The 26,405-nt window shown below is 35.3% G+C and overlaps 1 protein-coding gene across 1 annotated transcript in view; it reads left to right on the top strand.

The window, feature by feature from the left end:
* Positions 1-26,405, top strand: part of RSPO3 (R-spondin 3) — a 76,589-nt gene that overhangs the window by 14,502 nt on the left and 35,682 nt on the right. The window contains exons 2-4 of the mRNA XM_003932396.4: positions 15,120-15,311; positions 17,222-17,368; positions 22,095-22,292. Of these exons, the coding sequence (XP_003932445.1) occupies positions 15,120-15,311; positions 17,222-17,368; positions 22,095-22,292 (537 nt within the window). The remainder of the gene's footprint in view (positions 1-15,119; positions 15,312-17,221; positions 17,369-22,094; positions 22,293-26,405) is intronic.

Raw genomic sequence — 26,405 nt, 5'->3', positions numbered from 1 at the left:
GACATGGGACTTTTTAAATTTTAAGATTTTTGTGAAAAATCATTTTAGAAAAAGTTGAGTGTAAATAATGTTAAAACATATGCAATGGAATTTTACTCCTTTTGTTTTGCTTCAAACATAATGGCAGCCATTCACTGCTAAGTTTCCAACTAAATCCTACTTGAATACTGTATTTGCTATGAATGAGCAAGAAAATAATAAAAAGGGATCTATAGAATATGAAATAGATACTTTATAAACTTAACTGTAAGAGAATCATGTCTTTCTAATCACCTTCTTAGAATCTATATGTTCTCGATTTGACTGTAGTGAAAAAAATCCTACCTTAGAAGGCAGGGACATTGATTTTAATTTGTATACTGCTCTATAATTTAGACAAATCACTTAGTCTGTGATTTGATTACATCCACTATACCAGTGAATTCATAATCTTTCATATATGTGAAAGCAGAAAACTGATCTTGAAGTCCATCCCTCCAACACTAAGATCAATGAGCTTTCTCTTTCCATTTTTGTAGTATGCTCTAACCTTAGATAGTTGTCCGTCAAAATGTCTAGAATGCTGAGTTAGGGTCTGAATTCCAAACCTGTAGTTCATTTTTACATGTTCATGAAATTTTTAGACCGTATTTTTTAAAAGCTAACAAGGCAAAAAAGAAATCTTGGGGGGAAAAATGGAAAAATCAAAATTGAACTTAGCACTAACTACAATATCAAGCATTCATTTATTTATTTAATAGCTCTTTATTAAACATTTATTATGCACTAAAATTACAAAAATGAGCAAAACACACCTGAAACTGGCCCTTGTAGTATTTTGCAGTGGTTAAGGAAAGAAAATATGAATTCAGAATCAAAAAACAATATTTGGCTAAAGATGAATTAGAGCACTTTAGATATCATTTCTAAGCTGTATAGTATTTCTTTTTTAGATTTGTTTAAATAGCATTGGAAATTACTTTACAATAAACCTAATACATACCCAGATTTTTCTCTGGGAAATAGAGCCAAAGCTGAACTAGACAGCATATAGGGATCAAGCAGGAAGGTGGAAGGAAGATTAACTGAAAACATGGGAATTTATTAGGCCTTCTGGTATTTTCTTGTCTTAAAATATATGAGCAATGAACAGGAGTCATTACTTAGCATGATTTGTGACAATCATAGGAAGTATGCTATCGTCCACTTTAAATGTAGTTAGCATCATTAAGTAAGCCTTGGAATGGAGTGGCATAGCTTGGCTGAGTGAATTTCCGTTTCTGGCACATTGACTAATTTCTATAGCTGAACTTTCACACTAGTTCATTAACTAGAATTACTTTTACCAAACACTAACATATTGTACATTTTAAAATAGTGCATTTTTGTCCATATCTCTGAAGCATTTCAAAACTTTTATGGTAACCCCATAACCACCACAGAAAACATAGAAGTCAGTCTACTTAAAGCACCAGTTTGGCAAACACATGTCAACAAGTTATTTGGATTCTTACGTAACTCTGTTGATTACCTTTTCTAACATTAGTTGATAACTTTAAAGATATCAGTTAGCAAAATTCAGAGTCTTGAAAATAACTTGACTCAATTCTTTGCTGTATGTGATTGCTAACTCGTTAAGGGCTTTGAGTAAAGAAAGACAACTACCAGCTACTTCCACATGTTTATCTCATACCACCTTCCCAACAATTTCATGATATATTATTCTATATTTATAAACAAAGAAGCTGAAAATAACCAAGGAACAGATCAAAATGATGGAGCCAGAGATGGTAAACCTAAAATGTACATCTAAATCTTCTGACCTAATGAATAGCTTTCCCCATTACACTCTGCTTTTCATGAAGTCTGTAAAAGAGAATGCCATAGGGGGTTTAAATGAGAAATAGCTCTCTTTGCAACTGAGATGGAACTACTAATTCCTCAGGAGATAAAACCTAAGGGTGTGAGAAAATAAACCAGACTAGTTGACAGAGTGGTTACTTGGGAAGTGCCAGCCAGGCCATGCATTTAAACTGATTTTAAATCGAAGGCCCAATAAGATCACAACTATTGTTCTTAAAAGATCCCTCTGATTGGTAATGGTAGCAGTGCTGGTAGTAGGAAATGGAAAGATGTGAACTCTATTAATTAGGGAAGTAGAATCTGTAGGAAAAGTGACTGGAGATGAGGATGAGAAGGACCCCTAGATTCCTGATTGTAGCATCTTCATGGTGCCATTTACTGCCATAGAAAAAGCACGTCTACTAATCATGGTGGCTCTCGCTGGTAATCCCAGCATTTTGAGAGGCCGAGGAGGGCAAATCTCTTGAGTCCAGGAGTTGGAGACCAACCTGGGCAACATGGTGAAACGATATCTATACAAAAAGTACAAACATTAGCCGGGCATGGTGGTTCACGCCTGTGGTCTCAGCTACTGTGGGGCTGAAATAAGAGAATCACTTGAACCCTGGATTTCGAGGTTGGAGTGAACTGTAATCATGCCTCTGCCCTGCAGCCTGAGCAACAGACTGACACATTGTCCCACTCCTCACCCCCTGCCAAAATAAAAATAAAAAATAAAAAGCACATGTAAATAAGTGCACAATAGTTTTAACAGCTAGGAAGATTTTTGTGAATTATATATGCATCGTAAACCACTCGTGTTACTGAAGAAGATAGCAACCAGAGAAGTAAGAGACTTCGTTGAAGTCACTTTGCACTGGAGCCAAGAGTAGAAATAACTCCTGTGGCCATTCTGTAATACCAAATGTTACACAGCAGATGGTCCAAGAGTTGGCATTCTGCAGAAGGGCTCTGTGGATCTGCTGCCAATCTGATTTCTTATTTGTTTAATAATGGTCTTTTTGGAGATAAATATCTGTTCATTGACTGAGGAGTTGCTTCACAATCTCTTTATTTCCTTACTTCAAGAAATGCCAAACTTTAAAAAGTTACAATAACCCGTTGCCCTAAACTAATATGGCTCATGATAAGGCACAATTTTAAAAACCAAACCAATTACACATACCATACTCTTATCAAACACAGTTATGTTTTCTCATCAAACATATTCTTATTCTATTCCTAGGAATGAGGAAGGTTCAAATCTGGTCCTGAGCTGGAAAAGTATCATTTTGACCATGATTAGCAATAACTTATATTAATATGATTTTGTACAGCACATAGATACTTTCTCATCATCTTATTTGATTTTTTGACACCCTTTTGGAATAGGCAGAGCAGGTTTTATCATACTCTTTACAGTAAAAGTTCAAAGATGGTAAGTTACTTGCATGGTATCACAAGGCTAGTAAGTTGCAGAACATAGCCTCAAGGTTCTAGTAGGGGGATGGTTGTTTTGGTTTTCTATAATCTCTGACCTTTCCTGCACTACCACAGTTCTCATGTATCTACCCTGAAGTTCCTACTGTTAGTATAATTCCTTTGGGTTTGACAAGAAAGGCATGTAGATTAGAGGAAATCATTATTACAGACGTGATTCTTACTAACTGACAATGTGAACTGGCAGATCTTTAACGTCCTGTGCCACTTGAATACCCATGAATGAGCTTACTGTGGGGAGAAGGAGATACAGAAGCAAGAGCATCCAGCATTGTTTGAAAAACTATCTTCAGGAAAAAGCATAAAACTTACTGGGTGTTCTCTATGGTAGTAGAACTTTCTGAGAGAAATGGTTGAGTTTTGATGTGATGGGATGTTTATTAATAAATGTTGTTATAGGCCTGGCATGGTGACTGACGCCTGTAAACCCAGCACTTCGGGAAGCTGAGGTGGGAGGATCACTTGAGGTCAGGAGTTCAAGACCAGACTGGCCAAATGGTGAAACCCTGTCTCTGTCTCTACTAAAAATATAAAAATTGGACAAGGGTGCTGGTGCAAACTTGTAGTCCCAGCTATTTGGGAGGCTGAGGCAGGAGAATCACTTGAACTGGGAGGCAGAGGTTGCAGTGAGCAGAGTTGGTGCCACTGCACTCCAGCCTGGGTGACAGAGAGAGGCTCAGTCTCAATCAATTAATCAATCAATATCATTATAACACAATTGTATGGGCTTTCCCCAAATGTCATGATATTTGCTTTACTAGACATAATCAAATAGACTGTTGTGGGGAAGCAGTTTGAACTAGATACTTCTAAAATTCCCAAAGTTTATGATTCTATCCACTGGAAGCTGACTATATGGATCTCAGCATTCTCATCTGCAAATTTAAAGGAGAAGGAAGAGCTTCAAGAGCCTTTTAAATTCCACAGGTAAATTCATCATCCTCTCAAATGTTGTGTATGTATTTCTACATAAAACATTTTTGTTCAAAACATTTTCCCTCTTTCCCCCTTTCCATTTGTCTCAATTTTTCTGTTCCTTCCAGTTCCGTAACCATTCCTAACTGCTCTCCTGTAGTGTTTCGATATCTCCATTATCAATAATTGCTCCTGTGTTTTAATTTGTTGCATTAAATTTCTAGTCCATACATTTATGGTTTTCAGAATATAAAAATACTATTTTATTAATTCTATTCTAGGCTTCTTGAGTCAGAGATTAAGTTTTATCTCTCAGTATGAGCAGTACCTAGAAGACTGCTTCCAGGAATCATTGGGTAAACAATTATTTGTGAAGATAATAATAATGGATACTGAAAGTGTGGTATTTATATCACCTTTGTCAGATTCACCTGGGATGCTTCTTATCAATGCAGCTACCTAAATCCACTGGATACACTTCCAACTCAAAATCTATAGAAGTTGCATCTGTACCTCTTCATTGTAAACAAGTAATCCAGGCCATTTGTACACCACAGTAAAGTTTAGAATCTTTAGACCTTTGGTTTCTCTGTGCCACACAGACCTTTGATTTCTCAGCACCATACGACTATCATTTCTCTGCCAAATCTTACCTTTTTCAGTCTGTTTAAGTAGGTGCATCTCTTCACTGAGCTGCTAGTGCCTAGAGGTTTTCTTGCCCAGAATGTTCGTGACTCCTATTAAAATCTGTGTCTATGGTCCTTAAAAAGTAGTCACTGTTTATGACTGTTGGTGAGTTTATGGCTGTATTAGAAGCCTGCATTAGAACCTTCTAATACTGCCTGTATTAGAAGCTCAGTATGTGCCCTCTTTGCAGCCTCCTTGTTTAGAGGTTTCTAAGAGTTATTATTGGATAAAGCTACCAGCTGCTTCAAATATAGATGATGATAATAACACAGGATGGGTTTAGTGCCTCTTGAGTTAAACAAAGTGTCTTATACCTATGATTTTGATGATTGCCCATGAGAGTGCTAGGTGCTTTACACAGCATCACAAGAAAATATTCCCACATTACAGATGAGGAAGCCTAGGCTCAAAGAGATTAAACAACTTTTGTCTAAATAAATAATCAGAATGGAAATTTGTTGACACAGATAATTGGTTATATTCATCTTCCTATGCTTACTAATTAGAACAGTGTGTGGATGTTGAATAATTTAATTTTTAAATGAATAACTGGATAAAAAATAAATATTGGTAATTCAGCTAGAAAACATGAGAACCAGGGTTCAAAACCAGAATCTCGATGAGTGCAGAGCCAGTATCTCTTCACCCTGTCCCTGTGCTCTTCTAGGAAATGAGCGGGACCCATTTCTGAATGAGGTCACAATGCAGGGAGCCATGAACATAAATATAAAGATGCATTATGCTTACAAAGGTGCATGTATATTCCTCTTCAATTACGTTAGCAATTTTGTGAATCTAGGAAAAATGCACTTATTTTCTTTGCTCAGGATTTTATATGAGCAAAAATTTTATAAAAATCTGGATTTTTAAAAAATAGTATATTCACTATTTGTACATCTTCTAGTGCCTGTTAAAATACCACAAGTCTCTCACTTGCTGTTTGCTTATGCTAAGGCTTCAGCCATCAGATATGCTACTTTAGCATGCTATGTAGCAAGAATATCCAAGTTTATTCATAATATAACAAAGTGGAGTTTGTTTTTAGCACAAACTGAAGTTTGTTTCATTCAAGAATGTGAAGTTAGTAGTTACGGACTCAGACTCATGCAGATTCATTACCATTAAACTATCATATTTTCTGTTTATGTTTATTTCTAATTATTTCTTCCCTAAAAAAAAAAAAAAAAAAAAAAAAAAAAAAAAAAAAAAGGAATGCCTCTCTCAGCCAGACCACAGCACATAATGATTCCCACTGTTGGATGAACACTGTTGGATCTGTCTCATGAAAAATGCTGTTATTACCACCCACTAACTCATCAACAGGTCCTGGCTCTCTACAGAATCTGGGTCTCATCACCCCCATCCACCCCCTCTTGTCCTCTATTCACCTCCACTTGGGAACATGGCCACTTGGAGAAGGGGAAGCTTTCCCTCTCTTAGCAACAGCTGGGGATGTTGATTCAGTACCTTACATTTTACACTCGTAGCAGAGTGCATTCACTTTACCATGAATTTTTCTACTTGTGGTTAAGGAAAAAAATACCTCTTTATTTTTAGTTCTGTGAGTAGTTTGTAACAGTTTCAATAGCAGTATCAACTGTAACTAGTCAGTTTGTCACAGGAAAGCTCATATGGTTTTTACTACTTTTGAAGTATCAAATTTGCTATTAGTCTACAGATTTTTAATTCATTTAAAATGACTAAAAGAACATAATATTAAGATACTAAAAGAAAGATTAAATTAGAAGTAAAAGCACAGCGTTGTTACTCTAAATTATTTAGACTGTTTCAATTCTTACTAATGGTAAGAATTTAGAAAAATACAAGAAAAGAGTATATGCAAAATGTAAATTTTTGGCTTTTTATTCTTTCTTTGTTCTTATGAGCTTTTATGTATTTGATAACTTCTTTACTTCTCCCCACTTATTCCCACACATACACATACACACTTTAGTAAAAGAGAAAGAAAATTAAAACCCCAAAGCAAACTAAAATTACTGCTAGAGAAAGATGGGGAGGAACAGAGGAGAAACGAGATAGTCCCAAGAGCAAAACACATGTAGATTAATGCACAGCCTCTTCAAAGATTGGATTCTGCATGTAAATTTCCAAGTTTGTTGCCAGTTAGAACATTCTCCTCTAATATAAAAGTTAATAAGAACATATTTTCATGGAATACAAGATGCTCGTTCTGTTCCAAGGTCCTTAAAATTAACACAAATTAAAGTAACCATATCAGGCAAAATGTGTTCTTTCCTTTCCTTCTGATATTTACTTAGAAATGCAGAGGCTGCACGTACATACGTAGGCTCTTTACTTTGGCCCTTAAGGGATGGGAGGAACTGGCTCCAACCGCCCTTTGTAACCCATTTCATAGCACTCACAGCACTGTAGCCTCATTGGTTCCTGTCGTGTTGCTCCTGGTGCCCAGCTTCTCTCATCGCATTATACTGTTTGCAGTGCTGATGCTCTACCTGAAATACTCTTCCTGGGTTTACGTGACAGCTCCTCCTTATTCTCCAGGCCTCAGCTAAGGAGTAGCCTTAAAGGGCCTTCCCTGACATGTATTTAACGTAGCTTCCCAAAGTTATTCTCTGCCTTATCCACCCGTTTGGTGCCTTAACAACACTCATTACAATCTTTAATCATTTGATTCCTTGTTTACTTGCTTATTAACTGATGAACATCATGTCTTCAGGAACTGGATTTCTCTTTCCCTCCTGCCTTTTCTGCATCCCATGAAATGTTCAGCACACTGGGTGAAATTTTTGTTGAAAACCTTAATCATAGTTTCCACAATGTATCCATATACAGTGAAGCCTACTTAGATCTATCTTTCATTTCTAGTCCTGATTTTGGACTAGATGTGGTTAGGCAAAGCACAGACCTCGGTTAGCAGGTTGGCATCAAGCTCCCAAATATTCATCATATCTTAGATTTCATGAATTCTACAGCTACCATCATTTGCTAGCCATTTTTTTTTAATATTTGGGGCTGACTTGATTTTAGTGGAAAGCCTGGCTATTTGCTGTTTAATGTTAGGTTTGTCTTATTGCTGTGGTTTTATTTTAAAGTATTTATAGAATATAAATATTAGACTCCCTTCAGAAATTATTATTCAGGAAAAGAAAAAAAAAGATTTTCCAAGTTCTCAAAGAAATCATTTCCATTAAAAACAGTATGTTTCCCCACATAATAATAATGGTGGCACACCAGCTGGGCTGCATTCAGCAGCTGGTGAGTACATTCCTCTCTGAGACTCTTAGGAATTCTGTCAACCTTTGGTGTAGGCACAAACTTTCAGATTAGATGTTGGCTTAGTAGGGCAAAAGATACAGCAGACTCTATTATCCTAACTGTTACAGTTCAGTTAATGTCTATACTTTTGAGTTTGATGAAAGACCAATAGAATTTGCATGTAGGTGTGTGTATGCATGTATGGGCATGCATGTATGTGTATATGGATATACAAACACATATATGTGTGTATATATGTATACATACATGCACACATACATATGAACACATGTGCACATATTCAAGTATGTATATTTAAATAGCATAGGTGAATTTTAACTTACTTAATGGTTAAAACATTGATATATTAAAACACTGAAACCATCAGATGATAAACAGTATTTCAAAAGTGGCAAAGTCTGTATATATTTGGACATGTAGACCTATGGTTCTTTCAATAAGCTATTAATAAAAAATAATGACTAAACCTGTATTCACCCAAATATCATAATTTGATACTCCAAAAGAGTGTTATATCCCAACAAGTAATTATACTTATTCAAAATATCCTTTGTACATATTTTACTATCTATGCCTAGCTTTCTCAAGTTGCCTAAATTGTTGTAGAGACCTAGCCATAGTCAGCTCTACTTTGGAAGCTTTAACATATGAACAAATAAGAAACATTGACTATGAATATTTTCTTGGATTGACTGAGCAGAATTTGACAGAGAAAGCCAAATAATTCAAATTTTTAACATTAGACTTTTGTTAAAGTGAACATTGCCAGATATTCCAGAGGAATTCTGAAACACATCGTAATTTTCAACAAGTGTATTTTTACTCTGAACTTCAATGTGGCTCAACAGTAGTCAAGTCCCAAGATATGGTAGAAATGTGTTGTCCTAACTCAGGCAAGAAAAAAAACCCATATTTTCTCTAAGGGAATGAACTACTGAAGTAAATAACACATTATTGCTTCACTTTGAATGATTTATTTTATAATTAATCATTCAAAGTTTGTGTAATTTGGAACTTGATTTCTTTACCAGATATTCATAGGCATAGGCCACTTAAATTATTATAGATACTTTCTGTTGAATATTTACTACTTCAACATATTTATTATTTTTATTAATCTTTCTGTTGTTTGTGTTTTGTTTTGTTTTAGACAAGATCTCACTCTGTCATCCAGGCTGGAGTGCAGTGGTGCAATCTTGGCTCACCGGAGCCTGGACCTTCTGGGCTCAAGGCATCCTCTTACCTCTCAGCCTCCTGAGTAGCTGGGACCACAGGCTTGTGTCACCATGCCCAGCTAATTTTTTTTTTCTTTTTTTGGTAGAAACAGGTGTTTGCTATGTTGCCCAGGCTGGTCTCAAACTCCTGGACTCAAGGAAAGTGCTGGGATTACAGGTGTGAGCCATGCACCTAGCAACATATTTATTATTATTTTTTAAATAGCTTTTTAATATGTATTGCTTTCATTTGTTCAATAATCAAAAACACTTTATTGAGAATCTTTTCAATAAGTGGCCGCCTTATACAGAAGGTGGTAATTATCCCAAGTTCCTGAGTCTATAGAGGAAAAAAAGAAGAAATTATTGAACCATGAGACCTCTTCTCTTAGGAAGTGTACAGTCAATGTGAACACACTTCTGAAAAGAGGAGGCACGGAGGAAAGGACAGATGTAAAAATAGCTTTGATTATGGAATTCAGTTAGTCTCTTCTCTCTGCCCTGTCTCTTACGGCCACTGCATACAGAAAATCAGGCAGTGAATGTTGTACAGACAAGTATGCTTTGGGGAGATTTTGTATATGATTTTTGTTGTTGTTAAAAATAACATCAAATTTGTGAATTTATAAATTTTTAATTAGATTACAAAATTAGTGTTACTTTTGTGTATCTTGCACTTCTTTTCAACTCAGTCAAACCTATTTTATTAGTCTAAAGTCTACTAAAATTTGCATTTCTGGAAATTAGCTACCAATAAATGATCATCAGCGGTAATTGGCAGCATGCAATAATGGATTTTTTTTATATAACAACTTACAATAGATCTTAGTACATTTGCAATTGAGCTTCAGAAGTAGATTAAAGTGAAGCAAATGCTTGAAGCTTACACTTAAATTGTCACAGAAACAGAATTTAGTTATTGAAAACAAGTCTCTGAAGGTTGTATATTTATCAAATGTTCTGGTTCCATTTAAAATTCTGTATTCTGGATGTTTCAAAGTTGAATTAACTCTTATAACAGTAGCAAGTCTCCTAGGAATGATTGCATCAGTTATGTATCACAAGTTAAAGGTTATCAAATAGTACGAAGCCTCATCTAATAGATAGTGAAATTGAAGTTTCTTACTCAGGGAGTGTACACAGTTCAGACACTGAAAGTAGGTTTAAGTTATGCCTCAGTTTACACCCTTTTTTACAACTAACCTTCATAAACAAGTTAAGAAATAACACTTCCTTCTTTCTTAATTTTAAGGATAGACATACTACTTTCACTGTGTATGTGACACATCTTTAGTAGAAAGTCCCAATTTTAAGTTTCCACGAATTCTGCTCATTTCTCACTCATATGTACCCCTATTACACATCTGAAGTTTACTTATATATAAAGAGATAGTTAAGAGATATAAAGATCTAGATCTTAACCTTTGATCTAAACTCATTATTTTTCAGCATTCCTTTGAGTCCAAGTTTGAAGTTTCAAAATAAATGATTATGATAGTTTCTACTGACTTATACCATAAGGCAATTACCACAGCTAATTTAGCTTTTGAGCATGCTTTGTAAGCAGCAGTGGCCTGGAAATTCAAAGTATTGTTTAAAGCTGCTAATAATATATTTCATTCTCTTACCTATTTTGAACAATGTCTCCTCTTTCTAAAATTGTCAAAAAAATTGTCTCCTAATTTTTCTGTAGCTTCCCTTTTCTTTCTTTCTTTTTTTTTTTTTTTTTTTTTTTTTGAGACAGGGTCTCACTCTGTCGCCAGGCTAGATTGCAATGGTGAGATCTGTGTTCACTGCAACTTCCAACTCCCATGCTCAAACAATTATAGTAGCTGAGATTACAGACATGCACCACCACACTGAGCTAATTTTTGTATTTCTAGTAGAGATGGGATTTCGCTGTGTTAGCCAGGCTGGTCTCAAACTCCTGGCCTCTTGTAATCTGCCCACCTCAGCCTCCCAAAGTGCTGGGATTACAGGCATGAGCCACTGTGCCAGGCCCAGTAGCTCCCCCTTTCAAGATGCCTTTTCTAATGAAGTAGCCACCATCAGAGACTCATGTACATCTCCAACAGCCACTCCAAAGTAAGCTCCATCTGGTAAGCGTCACTCTCTGGGTATTTCATGCAAAATTAGTGATTCCAAGCCAGGTTTATATCTTTACCAATCTGCATTCTATGCACCATTCCCTACTCTCCAACTGCAAGTACTCCTCTGGTAGATCCTCCCCTCTCTATTCACTGGCTGGACCTAGAAACACACCTTTTCAAATCCTCTTTTTTGTTCAGCCTACATTTTATTGGCCACTATATTTGGTTGATACCACCTCCTGAATATCCTTGAAACTACATTATATTGCCTCTGCCATATTTTAAGTTATGATAAGCCTCCTATCTTGACCACTACATTATTCTTCTCCTGGTTTCCATGCCTGCCACATTGCCAGGGAAATTTCCTTCCCAATTCAAATCTGATCATATCAGTCACCAGTGTGATTAAAACCCACCCCCACCCCCGCCATGTTTAAAGAAGAATCTCATTGGCCTATCCCCCAAAAGTTTCTGTAATCTAGGTCTATTTTATGCTTCCAATCTTCTTGATAGTCCTCATCTCTTCATTTTGCACTACTTATGCTCTAGTTGCATCAAACTCATGCCAGCCTCCTTCCCAGCTGGGGTCATCGTAGTGTTTCCTTCTATAGCCACACATGACACTTAACGACTGATAAACTCCAACTCATTTTCTAAGATTAAGTTCAAACACTGAGATTCTGTGAAATGTTCCCTACCTCTCCACCAACAACTTCAAAGAACAGTAGGAAAATAGTGTTCGAAAAAGGTGATTTAGAAATGCGAAGTTAATATTGAATGGGGGAAAAAAAAGAATGACACAGGAGAAAGTAAAATTCTATTTTCTGTTTCAGAATCACAAGATTTTATGGCTGAAACTGTTGTTACAGTCAATCTAGACCAAAGTTTTTTGTGGTTTCCATATAAAAAGTAAAAGCTCTTGCCTTAAAATGAAGTTTGGGAAATTTGTATCTAGTTGTGTAATACTGACTGTGTAATTTGTGTGATCCTTATATGGCATTCAAGAAAGTTGTCACTACACTACATAACCATAAAAAAAACTAGACTCATTGAATCTGAGCTTCATAGTTGCCATTTCTCTCACTTCCCACAGCCAGCATTTAAACCTTCCTGAAGAAATAAAGTTTGCCATCATTTGATATGCAAAATTCATCGGCCATATTCAAAATTCACTGATTAAAACAAACATAAAATTTTTTTACAAGTTGGGACAACTAGGAATTTCTTGCATTTTCAAAAATCAAATTTTAAAAAAACCTTTGCCTAGGAAGTCAAAATTTTTTTTAAAAAAAAAGCAAAAATAATTATTATAACACAACGTTGACTGTGCTGCATTTCATATGTAAAAGTTTTAGAGATGGGGAATCAAGCAAGGTATTTTGGCACATCCCATAATTTCAGTGGATACTGTCACAATCATGAGACATATTCAGAGCTGTCTCCTAGAGAACATTCCAAACATTCAAAACCTAATTTTTTAAATAAAATTTATCTTAAGGAATGTCAGTTTTTGAAGTTCTGAATATGTAAATCATGTTTATATTAATAATTGATATATTTAAAATTATGTCATAATTGGCAAAAGTTTCCGAACTCGTAAAATTAGAATTGCGTGTTTTCTTTCTGCGCCACATTTCAGAAATAGGGATGGATTGGCATGGACCAATACGATCCATCTTCCTTAAACCCAGAGGCGCTTAGTGCCCTTAACTTGAAGCACTTTTCTTTCAAGTTGAGGTCTACTCTTCCATAGACAATTCTATGAAAAGGTCTTACAAGTTTTATCTACACCTCTCGCTTCTTGAAATGGATAATGCTAGATTCTGAACACATGGAAATCTCTTGTCCCTTTTCCCTTTTAGGGTCTTTGCAAGCTTACAATATGTGCACATTTTCTGTAAGTCACCAATGCTGTTACTGGCATGAAAAATGACCCTGTTACTTGGAAAGTAGTTTCACTTACAAGTCCTCCAGGCCCTGTAATGTCTAAACCTCCTGTGCCACTTTATGTGAGTGCCCCACCCCCACAGAGGAGCATGTACAGGAAAAGCAGACTTCCCTTCCCCCACACATTTCCTTAGTTTATTTACAAAACGTCTTGGAATGAGAATGAGCTGTTTGTGGTTCCTGTGGCTGATTTGGGGATGGTTTCCTACAGGCAGAGGATGCTGGTCAACTGAATGACCTCTCTGTAGCTAACCCGTGCACCCCTGTGGTAAGGCTGTTTGGTATTATGGGTACCTCTTCTAACTAAGCCTGGAGGGATTTGTTTTTGTGGTAAAGAACTTAGTAATAACCAAACATCACTGTAAAGACAGATTTAATAATGCTAAAGCCCACCAGAGCCTACCCCTTCTAGTACCAGCAAAAAAAGTCAGAAATACACTGAGATGTCTTTAGATTCTTGTGTATCAATCTTTCTTTCTCAAAGGATTATGATTTTTTTTTTCCTCTGGCATCTTCAAAGGACAATAAAGCTATTTGCAATATATTTGAGTAGAGGTGACATTAGGAAAAGAAATCATCCTAAACACCAGCTGTATGAGAAACACCCCTTAGTCAGCAGTTTTTACCAGCTCATACAGAGATGATGTTGACTAGTTAATAGTCAAAAGAAGATTTAAAATTGTGATGATCTTAAATAAAGGTGAATGTTCCAAGTATTTGTTTCTGTTTGTTCAGACTTGTTAATGAACACTCTTACCTACATTGGTAACTCTTGGAAACCCTGGTATATGCATGCCAGTGGTTCTTAAGGTAGACTGGCCCATCCTCACCAAATATACATTTCTCTTGAGTAAGTAGATGAGGGCACAGAAACTGTAAGACTCCAGTCCCAAAAGAGAAAATATTAAACATAAATTACCATAGCGGTCACATACAATCCATATGGAAACACTGATGAGATAAGTATCACATTTTCACCATTATATCTTATTAACTGGCAGTCACTAAGCTCATGTGAGAAGAAATATTTCATGAAGGCATTGAGGAGTGCCCAACAGCTAACACAGTTTTAGCATCAGTTTTCATTGGATCAAAAAGTAAAATTGTGTTCTTTAGTACACCATAGTTCAAAACAGATATTATAAAACCTAGTGTCCTTACTCAAGTTAAGCCCTAGTGTACATTAGTTTACTTACTGAAGAAATTAGAAACATATGCTTATCCTCCGCTACATAAATGAAAAGCAAAACAAATGTGTATTAATTTCATTGTGTAAATGAGCACAAAATTACCAGTGCCCATTCTCCCAGGGTGCTAGTCCAGTGAGGACATTATATCTATAAAGAGAATATATATTATATCTATATATAGTTATACATAATCATACTATATATATTATATATAAAGAGAATATGTAAGTTTTTTGAGGCAGTATATTCTTATTTTTCAAATGCTCAATTTTAAGAACTTTGAAATTAAAAACAATGCATGTGCTAAAGGGAAATAAAAGATCACCAAAAAAAAAAAAAAAAAAAAAAGATAGGAAAAAAAAATCCCACCTCATTTACCCATTACCAACAAATTGAAAGCTAATGAAAGAAAATGTATATCCTGCCCAGAAAATGTCATTTAATTTCTGTATCTGTAATTTAACCTTTGTAATGTCTTTCTACATTTGTCTCTGCAGCGCATCCTAACGTCAGTCAAGGCTGCCAAGGAGGCTGTGCAACGTGTTCAGATTACAATGGATGTTTGTCATGTAAGCCCAGACTATTTTTTGTTCTGGAAAGAATTGGCATGAAGCAGATTGGAGTGTGTCTCTCTTCATGTCCAAGTGGATATTATGGAACTCGATATCCAGATATAAATAAGTGTACAAGTAAGTGCCTACATGAAATTGTATTTTTATCTCATCCTTGGTGACTTTTCCAGTTTGAAATGAACTCTAATATATTTGTGATAGTCAATGTTAAGTAAATGACGTGTATCTCTTAGTTAGGCTAAACCATACTTGGACTTAGCTCTCAGAACCAGAAAATTTTGATCACTAACTTACAAAAAACACTCTTGTTTTGGTTTTCTTTTTAATTATTAAACCAAAGGCTGGAAATATGATTATTGCTCATTGAACCTATAGAAAAGTACTGCAAGGCTCAATTCCATCTGAGTTCCCATTATCAACACAAAATCCAAGAATTGACTAACTTCCTGAATCATTTCAGCTATTTTGACTTCAAGAGTGATTCCAGAGCAACTGAAACATTTATTTATCAATTAGAAATAAATATTGGGAGCACTGTCATCTGGACCCTGAAAGTCTGCTTTCCACACTGCAGATTAAGGGACTTTTCTCAAAACTGTCAGTTAGGAAATACCACTCTATTCAAATATCATGTGTAATTCTGTCAGTCTCTCCAAACTCATCTCTACAACTCCTCCTCAACCATTTTGTGTCAGCCTCACTTGCCTTCTCATAAGATCTTCCCACCTCAAGCCTTTGGGGTTCTTGTTCTACACTGGCTGCTGTAGCAGTTGGAAAGCTTTTTGCCCACATCTTTGCATGGCTGGCTGTCTTATTTCATTGCCAATTTTGCTCATCTGTCATCTTCTCAGAGAGACATTCCATGACCATCTTATCCAAAATAATCAGCCTGTTCCCCTTGTCAACCATTCTCTGTCTCTTTTTCCCACCTTTTGCTGTAGTTTTGTTTTGTTTTGTTTTGTTTTTTTCTTTTCCCCCCAGACCACTTATCACTCTGGAGCTAGATTGCCTGGTTTCAAAAAGCAGTCTGATCCGTTGTCCTGGGTTAGTTTCATAACTTTGTGAGCCTCAGTTTCTTCATGTGTAAAATGAAATTATACCAATGACCAATGACTATCTCATTGGGTTGCTATAAACCTTAAATGACTTAATACCATTATAAAACATTATAGCAGTCCTGGCTTACCATAATCACCTTATAAGGTCAACTATTGTTATCATTTACTGTATCTCCTCTCCTAGGATGTAAACTTTCTGAAGCCTGACTCTTAACTCCTCTTGTACATTGTTGTTAACCAATATAAAGAACAATGCCTAGCACATAGTAGGCAATCAAATATTTGTTGTAAGAATGAATAGCCAGCTGGGTGCGGTGGCTCAAGCCTGTAATCCAGCACTTTTGGAGGCCAAGGCAGGTGGATCACCTGAGGTCAGGAGTTCAAGACCAGCCTGGCCAACATGGTAAAACCCCTTCTCTACTAAAAATATAAAACCTAGCCTGGTGCTGTGGCGGGTGCCTGTAAAATTCCAACTACTAGGAAGACTGAGGCAGGAGAATCGCTTGAACCGAGGAGGTGGAGGTTGCAGTGAGCCAAGATCATGCTGCTGCACTTCAGCCTGGGAGACAGAGTAAGACTTTGTCTCAAAGAAAAAAAAAATGAATAGCTCTCAAGAACTACACAAAGGCAATGTCCTTCATATATTTTCTTAAGGTTCTGATGGAACATTTTCACTATCACTTAATATAAACAGATACTCTATCTTATAAATATTCTTGGCTATGTATATATATTCCAAATTTTTTTTCATAGGGCAATCAGTACAATGTTTTTAAAAATCAATAACCGATGTACATCAACTAAATCACTGTGGAGGAATCCTGTATTCAGTCTGGCAAAATAATTTTGGACCCCATGTGTTTATTTGACACTAAAGGTGCACATGCCTGTGCTGAAAACAGGCCGAACTGGACCAAGAGTTAAGAGGACATAAAGCAAGCGTATTTCTCTTTCTCTTTTCTCTTTCAGAATGCAAAGCTGACTGTGATACCTGTTTCAACAAAAATTTCTGCACAAAATGTAAAAGTGGATTTTACTTACACCTTGGAAAGTGCCTTGATCATTGCCCAGAAGGGCTGGAAGCCAGCAACCATACCATGGAGTGTGTCAATATTGGTAAGGAGAACCTCTAATAATTGGAATAAATGACAATGTCAGTCTCCATGGAGGTGCTTTTCAAAGTCCTTTGTCAAAAGAACTTGAAGCTTCTTGGGCTGAGATCTCTTAAAGGCCGTATCCATCCTTCTTTACGAAGATACTCTCTTAAAGGTCTTTTTCGTAACCTTATCTAGTCTGTATTACAGTAAGTTTAATACAGTAGGTGCTTCCTTATTTCTTAGGGACTGTCGATATTTGTTTCAACTGTCTGTTCATGATAGATTCATTTTTTATTATTATTTGATGAATTTTTGCTTAAGTAAAAATTCAGTCAAGACATATATGTGTGTGTGCATATACATATATATATGTGTGTGTGTGTGTGTGTGTGTGTGTGTGTCTTGACAGTGATCTGTTATGTGACATACATTTATGTCTTGAATTGAATTTTTACCTTAGAGCAACGGTTTCATAAAACACCTAGGTCTAATCTCAACTAATGACCAAACGTATTTTCTAAGGGGGGAACATATATTCTCTTGACACAGCCCATTAATGCTCAGTAAATGGATCAAAGACCCAGAGAACTGGAATTGATTTAGTTAAAATCTCACTTTTTTTCTCTCACACTGCTATGCTGAAATGTTCTGCTTGTACAGGTATTGATACATAAGAAAGAGGATAGTGGACTTACTCAAACTGACAGAACGAGACAGTCCCTGGGTCTGATTAATTGCAGGCCAAATTTCCTGAAAGGGAGGGAGGTCCCTCAGACAAGTTGTTTGTCTAAATAACAGATCACCGTCCGGATGTATTTTCCCTCTTTTAAACGTTGTACAGCTACTACAGCTACAACTTTGATGAACACTTGGGAAGCAGATGCTAAACCAAATGGGAAAATAGCCTAGGAAATCTCAAAATCCCCTGGGCAAGAACTACAAGAACCTTTGATGCTGCGCCGATGGCATATCCACACAACTGCTGTCCTGATTCAGTAGAAGACAGTCTTGGGGACTCCTGGGGTGCCCATCTTAGGGATCCCTTAGAATCTAAAGTGCTGGAGTAATAAATCTAAAGTCGTGGTTTAACCATTTCAGGTCTGCCGCAGCACTTTTATTTCTAAACAATGTTTTTGATAGAATAAAATAAATAGATATTTGAAAGATAATTTTAGAAGCATCTGGAAAACAATGGTCTTGAAATAGTTTGTGGCTCACAATGGTTAAGTTTTTTCTTCTCTAGTTGTAGAAACACAGGGGAAAAAAATCAACAATCAGGAATAGGGTTAAAAAGTACAAAAGAAAGCACTTCACGTTCTTTTTCTTGTTGGTCCTGAGGGCTGATGATTAGAGGTTATAAGTTCCAAACAGTGGGAAAAAATAGAAAACACGTTTGTGCAACATTCAAGAGTGGAAATTCAGGGCGAGGTGCAGGATGTTTGTGACATTTCTCTACCCAGAAAAAAAAAGACACATATTTAATATTTTTTCAGTTGTTGAAGGTGTAGCATTCAGTACTGGAAAGGCTATTTACCTTAAATTTATTAATGCTTTTCTATTAAGGAGATCATTTCACACTTGGCACTACTGGATTTGCCTTTAAAGCTTACTGGTAATTTATACTACTATTAAGATTAAGACTGCTTATTTCTTAACACAATTACATTTAAATTTATACATTTTGGAAGAGAGGTTAGCAGTCCAAAAGCCAGTTACTGAATTTGGCTCATTTAACAAGTGCAAATGACCTAGGACACTGTAGTAACACAAATCAACAACTTCGGTTCAAGGCTGGCTCCTGTTGTTTGATCAATAAGAGATATCTGGTATCATATGGTACCTAGCCTACCTGTACTACACCTGGCATGCCTAGGATGACCTGCTTCCACATTGCAAGGGAATATTACAGCCTATTCCTTTAACAAATACGAAAACTAGGATCCGGAGAGGCAAAATGATGGCCCCAAAGAAACATTAGTTATTTTCAGTGCTGTAATTAGTAGCTTGACTTTAGCTTCCTGCTGCTCACCCAACAGAAAGAATGCGTCTTTCTCGTTGCTAAAATCGACACCATAATTCTGGTTTTCTATCTAGATTTTAAATTGAGAGGAAAGGTCACAAACAGAGGAAATGCTAACCTGATATACAGCTGGAATGGAAGAGATATGTCACAACATATCCACTCTCTGTGCTTTGCAGGTCAAATGAAAGAGAAACATCCACTGAACTAAATTTTATAAAAGAACGCATTCTTTTCACTTTGTGCTCCAGATATTTGCTTCCTTTCTGCACTGTCATTTTGTCACCCCTATTGCTTCTCTTAGAGATTTGGACTTGTTCAAGTAATCACAGAAAGAGTATATCTCACTCCAAGCACTGAGTAGCAAGTAGAGTATATCTCACTCCAAGCCCTGACATACCATTGCTATGTTCTCTATGTAATCATGCATCTAGTCAACAAGAATTAGAGCAAAATGACCAGTAAAGTCATTACTGGTAGGACATCTTGTTCAACTTTCTTTCCAATTCGGGAATCCCTTTTACAGCATTTCACACTGATGATCAACCACAGCACAATGATTCCCAGGGACCGGAGCTCATTACCTTTTATGAGACATGTGCTTCATTAGCTTCATTAGTGAATAAAGATTTCCAGTGTTAAGATTGTTCTTAATATAGAAGCTAGAAGGAACACAGAATGTGAAGAGTCGGTTTTTTCTTGACTACCTCTTCACCAAGGAGTGCCTGAATTCTACATTGTTCATGAAATGATCCGAATGGAACTTAAATCACCTTTTGTGTTGTCTTTAGCACTTGTTTTCAGTTTTCGTTTTTTTTTTCTGGAAATATTATTTGGATGCTAACATTATAGGTTTAGTCTACATTATTTCTCTAAGATAAATTCACCTCGTCTCATGGTGTTTGGCTATCTGGTCTCATTACAGCTTTTAACTACCTAAACTCATTTGTTTTGAATATTTTCCCTCCTCCAATGAAATTATCTAAGCTTGTTATTAAAATTTAATTTTTAAAACCATTTATCTTCTGACTATAAACTAATAATTACCTAAGCTGTAATTTTTAAAATCCATTTTTTGAAGTTCAAGTAAAAATCCATTTTTTGAAGATCTAGGTCTTTGCCTAGACCACTTCTGCTATTATGAAAGAGTACCAAAGTTTTGGTTACTTGCACATCAGATAATTTTTTTCTAATTTAGTCCTCTTAATTCTGGAATTAAATGAATACTGGAAAAAGTGACAGGTTAAAAACACTGATTTTCCTCTTTTAATTTGCTTTTTTGGAGGTGCTTTTATTTGTAATGCTAAGGATCCACTACTTTGTAATGATTAATATCCGAATGGGATGCTGGAAGATAATATCCATAAAGAGCAAGATATTATAATATTACCAATTGAATTAGTTACTCTATTATTGAACAAAAAAATGTAATGGTATAACTGAGCATGAAGACTATTTTAAAGTAGTTCAATCAAGTTCATTTTATTTCAAGAAACCTAAAGTCATGTATTTAATCAATTCTGTTTAATTCCATCTTGTACTTGGGGACCTAAAAGTGTCTGAAAAGGCCTGTGAAAAATGTATAAGTGGATTTAAATTTCTGAAATATTTAGGTTATCTTTCTTGAGATTGTTATGAGAGATCACATTCTGCTCTCAAGTAAGGAATCATTAAATCAGAAGACAGTAAGGGAGATTACTGGAAGCTTGTTTTTGTGGAAAGTCTTAAGTCATCTGAAAGTGTTACTGTTGCTAGTCGTCGTTATACATTAGAACGTTTTAGGGACATATATATAATAGCACCTTGTAGATGCTTCTTTTCTTTTAGAAGTGCAAAAATCTATTAATAACCTGAGAAAGACATTATTGAAAAAAAAAGAAACAAATACAGAAAAAGGAAACAAATCTCCAAAAGAAGCTTCAGAAAAAGTACATCGGGTCGTCTTAAGAATCACTTGGTCAGGTTTATTTTAGAAGCAGGTTATTAGCTATAATTGACCCAGAATTCACATGTAATAGATGCTGCTGTGCATGAACCATAGTCAGTAACAGATATCAATATTTAAACATTCAACAGCACATGAAGTAGAAAAGGCAGTAAATTGTAGGCCAAAGACCTGGATTCATTTTCTGCTCAAGCATTCTCTAACACAGAGGTTCCCAAAGGGTGTTCCCATTACTGGCAAATCAGCATTACCTGTATTGTTAGGCAAATTCACAGCCCTATCCCAGATAACTGAATCAGAAACTTTGGTGGGGGATGGGGTGGGGGAAGGTCCGGCAATTTTTTAGCAAGCCCTCCAAGTGATTTCTGCTTGGACACATGCTAAAGATTGAGAATCAATTCTCTAGCACTCAGTATAACAACTGCTCTTCAAATTCTGGTCAGGTTCAATCAACAATTGCGGCAGTGCTCTGGAAATTATGAAGAATTGATAGATTTCAGTGATTATATTAATATGAGTGCCTGGGTTAATCTAGAGAAAAAGGAAATCCAATACAAAAATTGGTTTACCTTATAATGAGTATTAAACCGAAAAGATTTAAATATCCATTTTTGCCTTTCCCTTTCTTTGGTTTTATATGTAAGTCATCTTGCCCAACCTTGGTCTTACAATTTCTGCTCAAATTTGGGCAAATTCTGATGGAAGCAAATCTTTCTTTAACTCAACAATAATGAAAGTGGTTGTGAGCCATCTGAGGCTGTTTCTTCTGTTTTGTTTCAGTGCACTGTGAGGTCAGTGAATGGAATCCTTGGAGTCCATGCACAAAGAAGGGAAAAACATGTGGCTTCAAGAGAGGGACTGAAACACGGGTCCGAGAAATAATACAGCATCCTTCAGCAAAGGGTAACCTGTGTCCCCCAACAAATGAGACAAGAAAGTGTACAGTGCAAAGGAAGAAGTGTCAGAAGGGAGAACGAGGTACAATCATAACAACAAAATGTGCCGGTTTGACTCCTAAATTCTTGCATTTTTCATTTTATTTCTTACGAAATGTTTGGCATTATCTTTCATGCCTAATATCCTCAAATGTGTACCAAACAAAAATATGTTGCATGTAAATTACAGGATATAGATGTGGTGATTCCAAAATGTGGAGCCTGATGTCAGAACTTTAAACTACTATAGAAGTGTGCTAATTGAATTATGATGAACTAGGCTGTATTGTAAGCATTTGGGGCATTATCTTTAATATAATCCACCTTCCTAGTACTTAGAAAACTTTTGGGAAGTCTCACAAATACAAAGTCTAATAATATTGTATGCAAGAACGAGACAAAGAGACACTGCCATCAGACATTCCTTTCCCTTATTGCCTGCAAATCAAAGTAGTGAAATTTAGTGGTAAGCTTTTATAGCTAAACGTTCATATTTTTAAAGACAGATTATCACTCTGTCATCCAGGCTGTGGTGCAGTCATGCCATCATAGTTCACTGCAACCTCAAACTTCCATGCTAAAGCAATTATCCCACCTCAGTCTCCCAAAATGCTGGAATTATAAGCGTAAGCTGCCATACTTGGCCAGTATATTTAATACTGACTTTATTTTGAATTAAATGACCAAGGCCACATTTTATGAATATAGCAAAATCATTAATGACGTTTGCCTCCAGATTTCTTTTCATATTGCACTAATTTTATAGACTAGATTACAGAACCTATGCGATCAATATTAACAATTAGAGTTTGCTGTGAAATTGGCAAGGAGAAAGATACCATTTAATATGACGCTTTGGGGTAAATAAACTTCCAGCTAGAAGACCCTCAGTTGTTGACCTTTAAAATATAATTTTTCTGTCTTTCTCACTAATGTCTTCAACACCACTTCATACAAATATGTTGTGCGGTTTTATATAACTATTGGTAGTTATCTGGTGAGTCTTTAATGATCTCAATTAACTCCAAAGGAATTTGATTGCCTCTGTAGTTGACTTTTCTTAGCTTATTTCTCCAAAGCTGAACTTTCTTAGGTAATTTTATTCATTTACCAGCTTGTTTCATTCATATATTCATTCAACATAGCTTTGTTATATTCTTACTTTATGGCCATGCACAGTACTAGGGCCTAAGGATTCACAACCGAATGGGACACTATCTCTCTATTGCAAAGGTACACCTGAGTCCAGTGAAAGGTTGAGCTGTTTAAACAGATAATCACAACATCATAGAGTAAGGGAGATTATAGATGTGTAAACTAGTTTGAAGGAAACACAGAAGACACTGCAAACTTGAACATTGCTTATACAAAAGAGAATTTGGGTCAACTGTACTTTTCGAAGACAGTTCCATTGTGCCAAAAGAACTGGCCATCATCAAAAGTTATAAAACCTGTTTCTGCCATTCTAATCAAGTAGTTAATGTGATAAAATTCTTGAAGACGTGGGTTATTTTAAAGAGAACTTCAAACTTTTGTAAATTTGTAAGAGGTTTTGATTAAAATTTAGTTTAAGGAATGAAAGCTGGCTAGTGAAAAAGGCTTTTCTGACATTTGCTACCAATTAATTTAAAACATCTTAGATTTTAAAAGTTGGATTTGGAAGTCAAATATTTCATCACTCCACTTGTTGGTATGCTCCCATTGCCATACATTTACTTATGTTTATTAAATTTTAAAGAAATTTAATAACTACAGGTGGTCTTTGCTCATATCATTCTTTTCACAAAGATTGTACATTATTCATTGGTATTCAGTATATATTCCTTTTAAAATATAAGTGAATTTGGAGGCCAAGGCAGGCAGATCACCTGAGGTCAGGAGTTCAAGACCAGCCTGACCAACACGGTGAAACCCCTTCTTGAAAAAAAAAAAAAAAATATATATATATATATATATATATATATATATATATGAAGAGAGGTTATCCAGTAGCAAAATTAAATCATGATTCTAATTACATTTTCTTTTACTTGAGAATGTGATATTTTAATAGAGTATATTTTGGTAGCAATAGACTTAAGCATTAACATTGAAAATGTCAGCTTTTAAAACTGGTGTTTATCTTATCTAGAAACAGATAAAATGAATAATACCACAAAAAGTTTGAAATAGTAAACTGACATAAGATTTGGCTTAAAAATGTCTTTCTGATCTGTTTTCTTCCCCTCTGAGGATACAGTGACATTTTACATTTGCAAAGAGAAGTTTATATAACTAGAAAAATGTAGGTGTTTTCTTTTTTCAAATTTCATAAAATAGAGACTAACAAGTGTCAAATATGAATCACATTTACAATTAATTTCCAGATTTAGTCCTACTTATACTTTTCTTCATTTATTTTTCAATGTGTTTGTCAAAACCTTTTCCTAAGGAGTCTGGAAACTTAGGAAGAAAACCACTTCTCTCTTCATTGTTTCTCTAATCCTCCAGTTTTCTTACCTTCTCTTAAGGTTGAGTTATCAAATATCCTATCTAAACACAAATAAACCAAATAGAAAAGTAATAATCACCTCTGGAAATCCCACCATATCCTCTCTATCAAGCATTATATCAAAATAATAACATTATCCAGAGTCTTCATTTAGGCTCTACTATATATTTTTATAACATATATAATATATAATAAAATGTCTTGAAAATTACTCATTGTCTTGAATTTATAAACTAAATAAAAAGAATCCCACATATACATAGAGAGAAGCATATCAACAGAGCAAATTTAGTAGAGGACTACAATTTATGTTTACATTTTTCTATATAAGCTGTCATTTCTTATTTTAAGTAGGGTAAGCATTTAAGCAACTTTAAAGATTAAACACAATAAAGTGGTACAGACATTACTTCCTCTAACACTTAGGATAGATATTATTTGAGATACTTTCAGGTGCTTATAGATTAATAAAATAAGATTCTTTTGGGTTCACAGCTTGAGCATTTCTAGATGAGTGTCCTAAAAGATAAGGCTTTTCTTATAAAATTAAAGCTTTAATTTAAAGTTAGGTCTATGATCCCTGCCTAAGAGCTTAACAATAGACAGAGGTAGATAACTCATATTTGGAAAAGGTAGGGAGCATGCGTTCAGGATTTTTTTCGCCTCTGTTGAAATTGCCAAAGGAAAGATCTCCAGGGAAGAGTGATAAGATCCAGAAATGACTTTTCAAAATGTACACAAAGAAGAAGTTGAATAAAAGAAAATAGTTCGTAGCTACAGAGTGAATTCCTCTAGTCGGGAGATGCTTTTTAATATGCATGGGTTGCAAAATCTTACACACACACATTTTCCTTTACTACCATTTTCTCCTGCTTTGAGTAAGTTAACCCAAGGAGATAAATTTAATTATTGTATCCTTACATTTAAATTGTTATCGGATATATTTGTTTATACTATTTCAGATTATTTCCCTTTACTTTACATGATACTTTTTAATCAGCCTTATCTTCTCTATCAATTACTAACTTTAATGAGAGGTTATTACCAACACAATTCTTTCTGGCTTGAACTTCACTAAATTATATATTTGAAATGTCAAAGATATAGATTTTAAGAGATTGTACAGACTAATATATAGACTATTATCACATGTATTGAAACATCATATTTAAGTAAACAAGAGGAAAATGCACTTCCAGCAGTTGCCAGTTTTTATTTATTGACTTTTTTGACATACAATTTGTAACTATCTCAGATAAGGAAAACTAAAACAGCTTAAGAAGATGTTTGTGCACCTGCATTTGATGCAAAAGGGTACTTCTGTATATGTGGTGGTGGAAGCAGAATCAACAAACACATTTTTCATTCATTTGTACCTTCCTCTAATTAACTAAAGAGAATTTCCTATAGAAGGTTTTTAAGGCAACTCATCAAGAATAAAGATATTTTGTTCTTTGGTTAATTTTATGAAAAAGATTCATATTAATTACAGATAGTATATGATCTTGGGATAGACCGGAGAGAGATGAGCTGTTGCTGGAAGAAATGAGGTGCAGGTCTACCTTCCTAACACAAAGATAAGCTAGCATTTATTGCAGAGAAATAGAAAAGGAACACTTTAAAATAGAAAGAAATAAAAAAATTAGAAGAAGTAAAATGTTCAGG

This window comes from Saimiri boliviensis, chromosome 4 (assembly GCF_048565385.1).
Source record: "Saimiri boliviensis isolate mSaiBol1 chromosome 4, mSaiBol1.pri, whole genome shotgun sequence".
Taxonomy (NCBI): domain Eukaryota; kingdom Metazoa; phylum Chordata; class Mammalia; order Primates; family Cebidae; genus Saimiri; species Saimiri boliviensis.
This window is presented reverse-complemented; position numbering and strand designations above follow the sequence as displayed.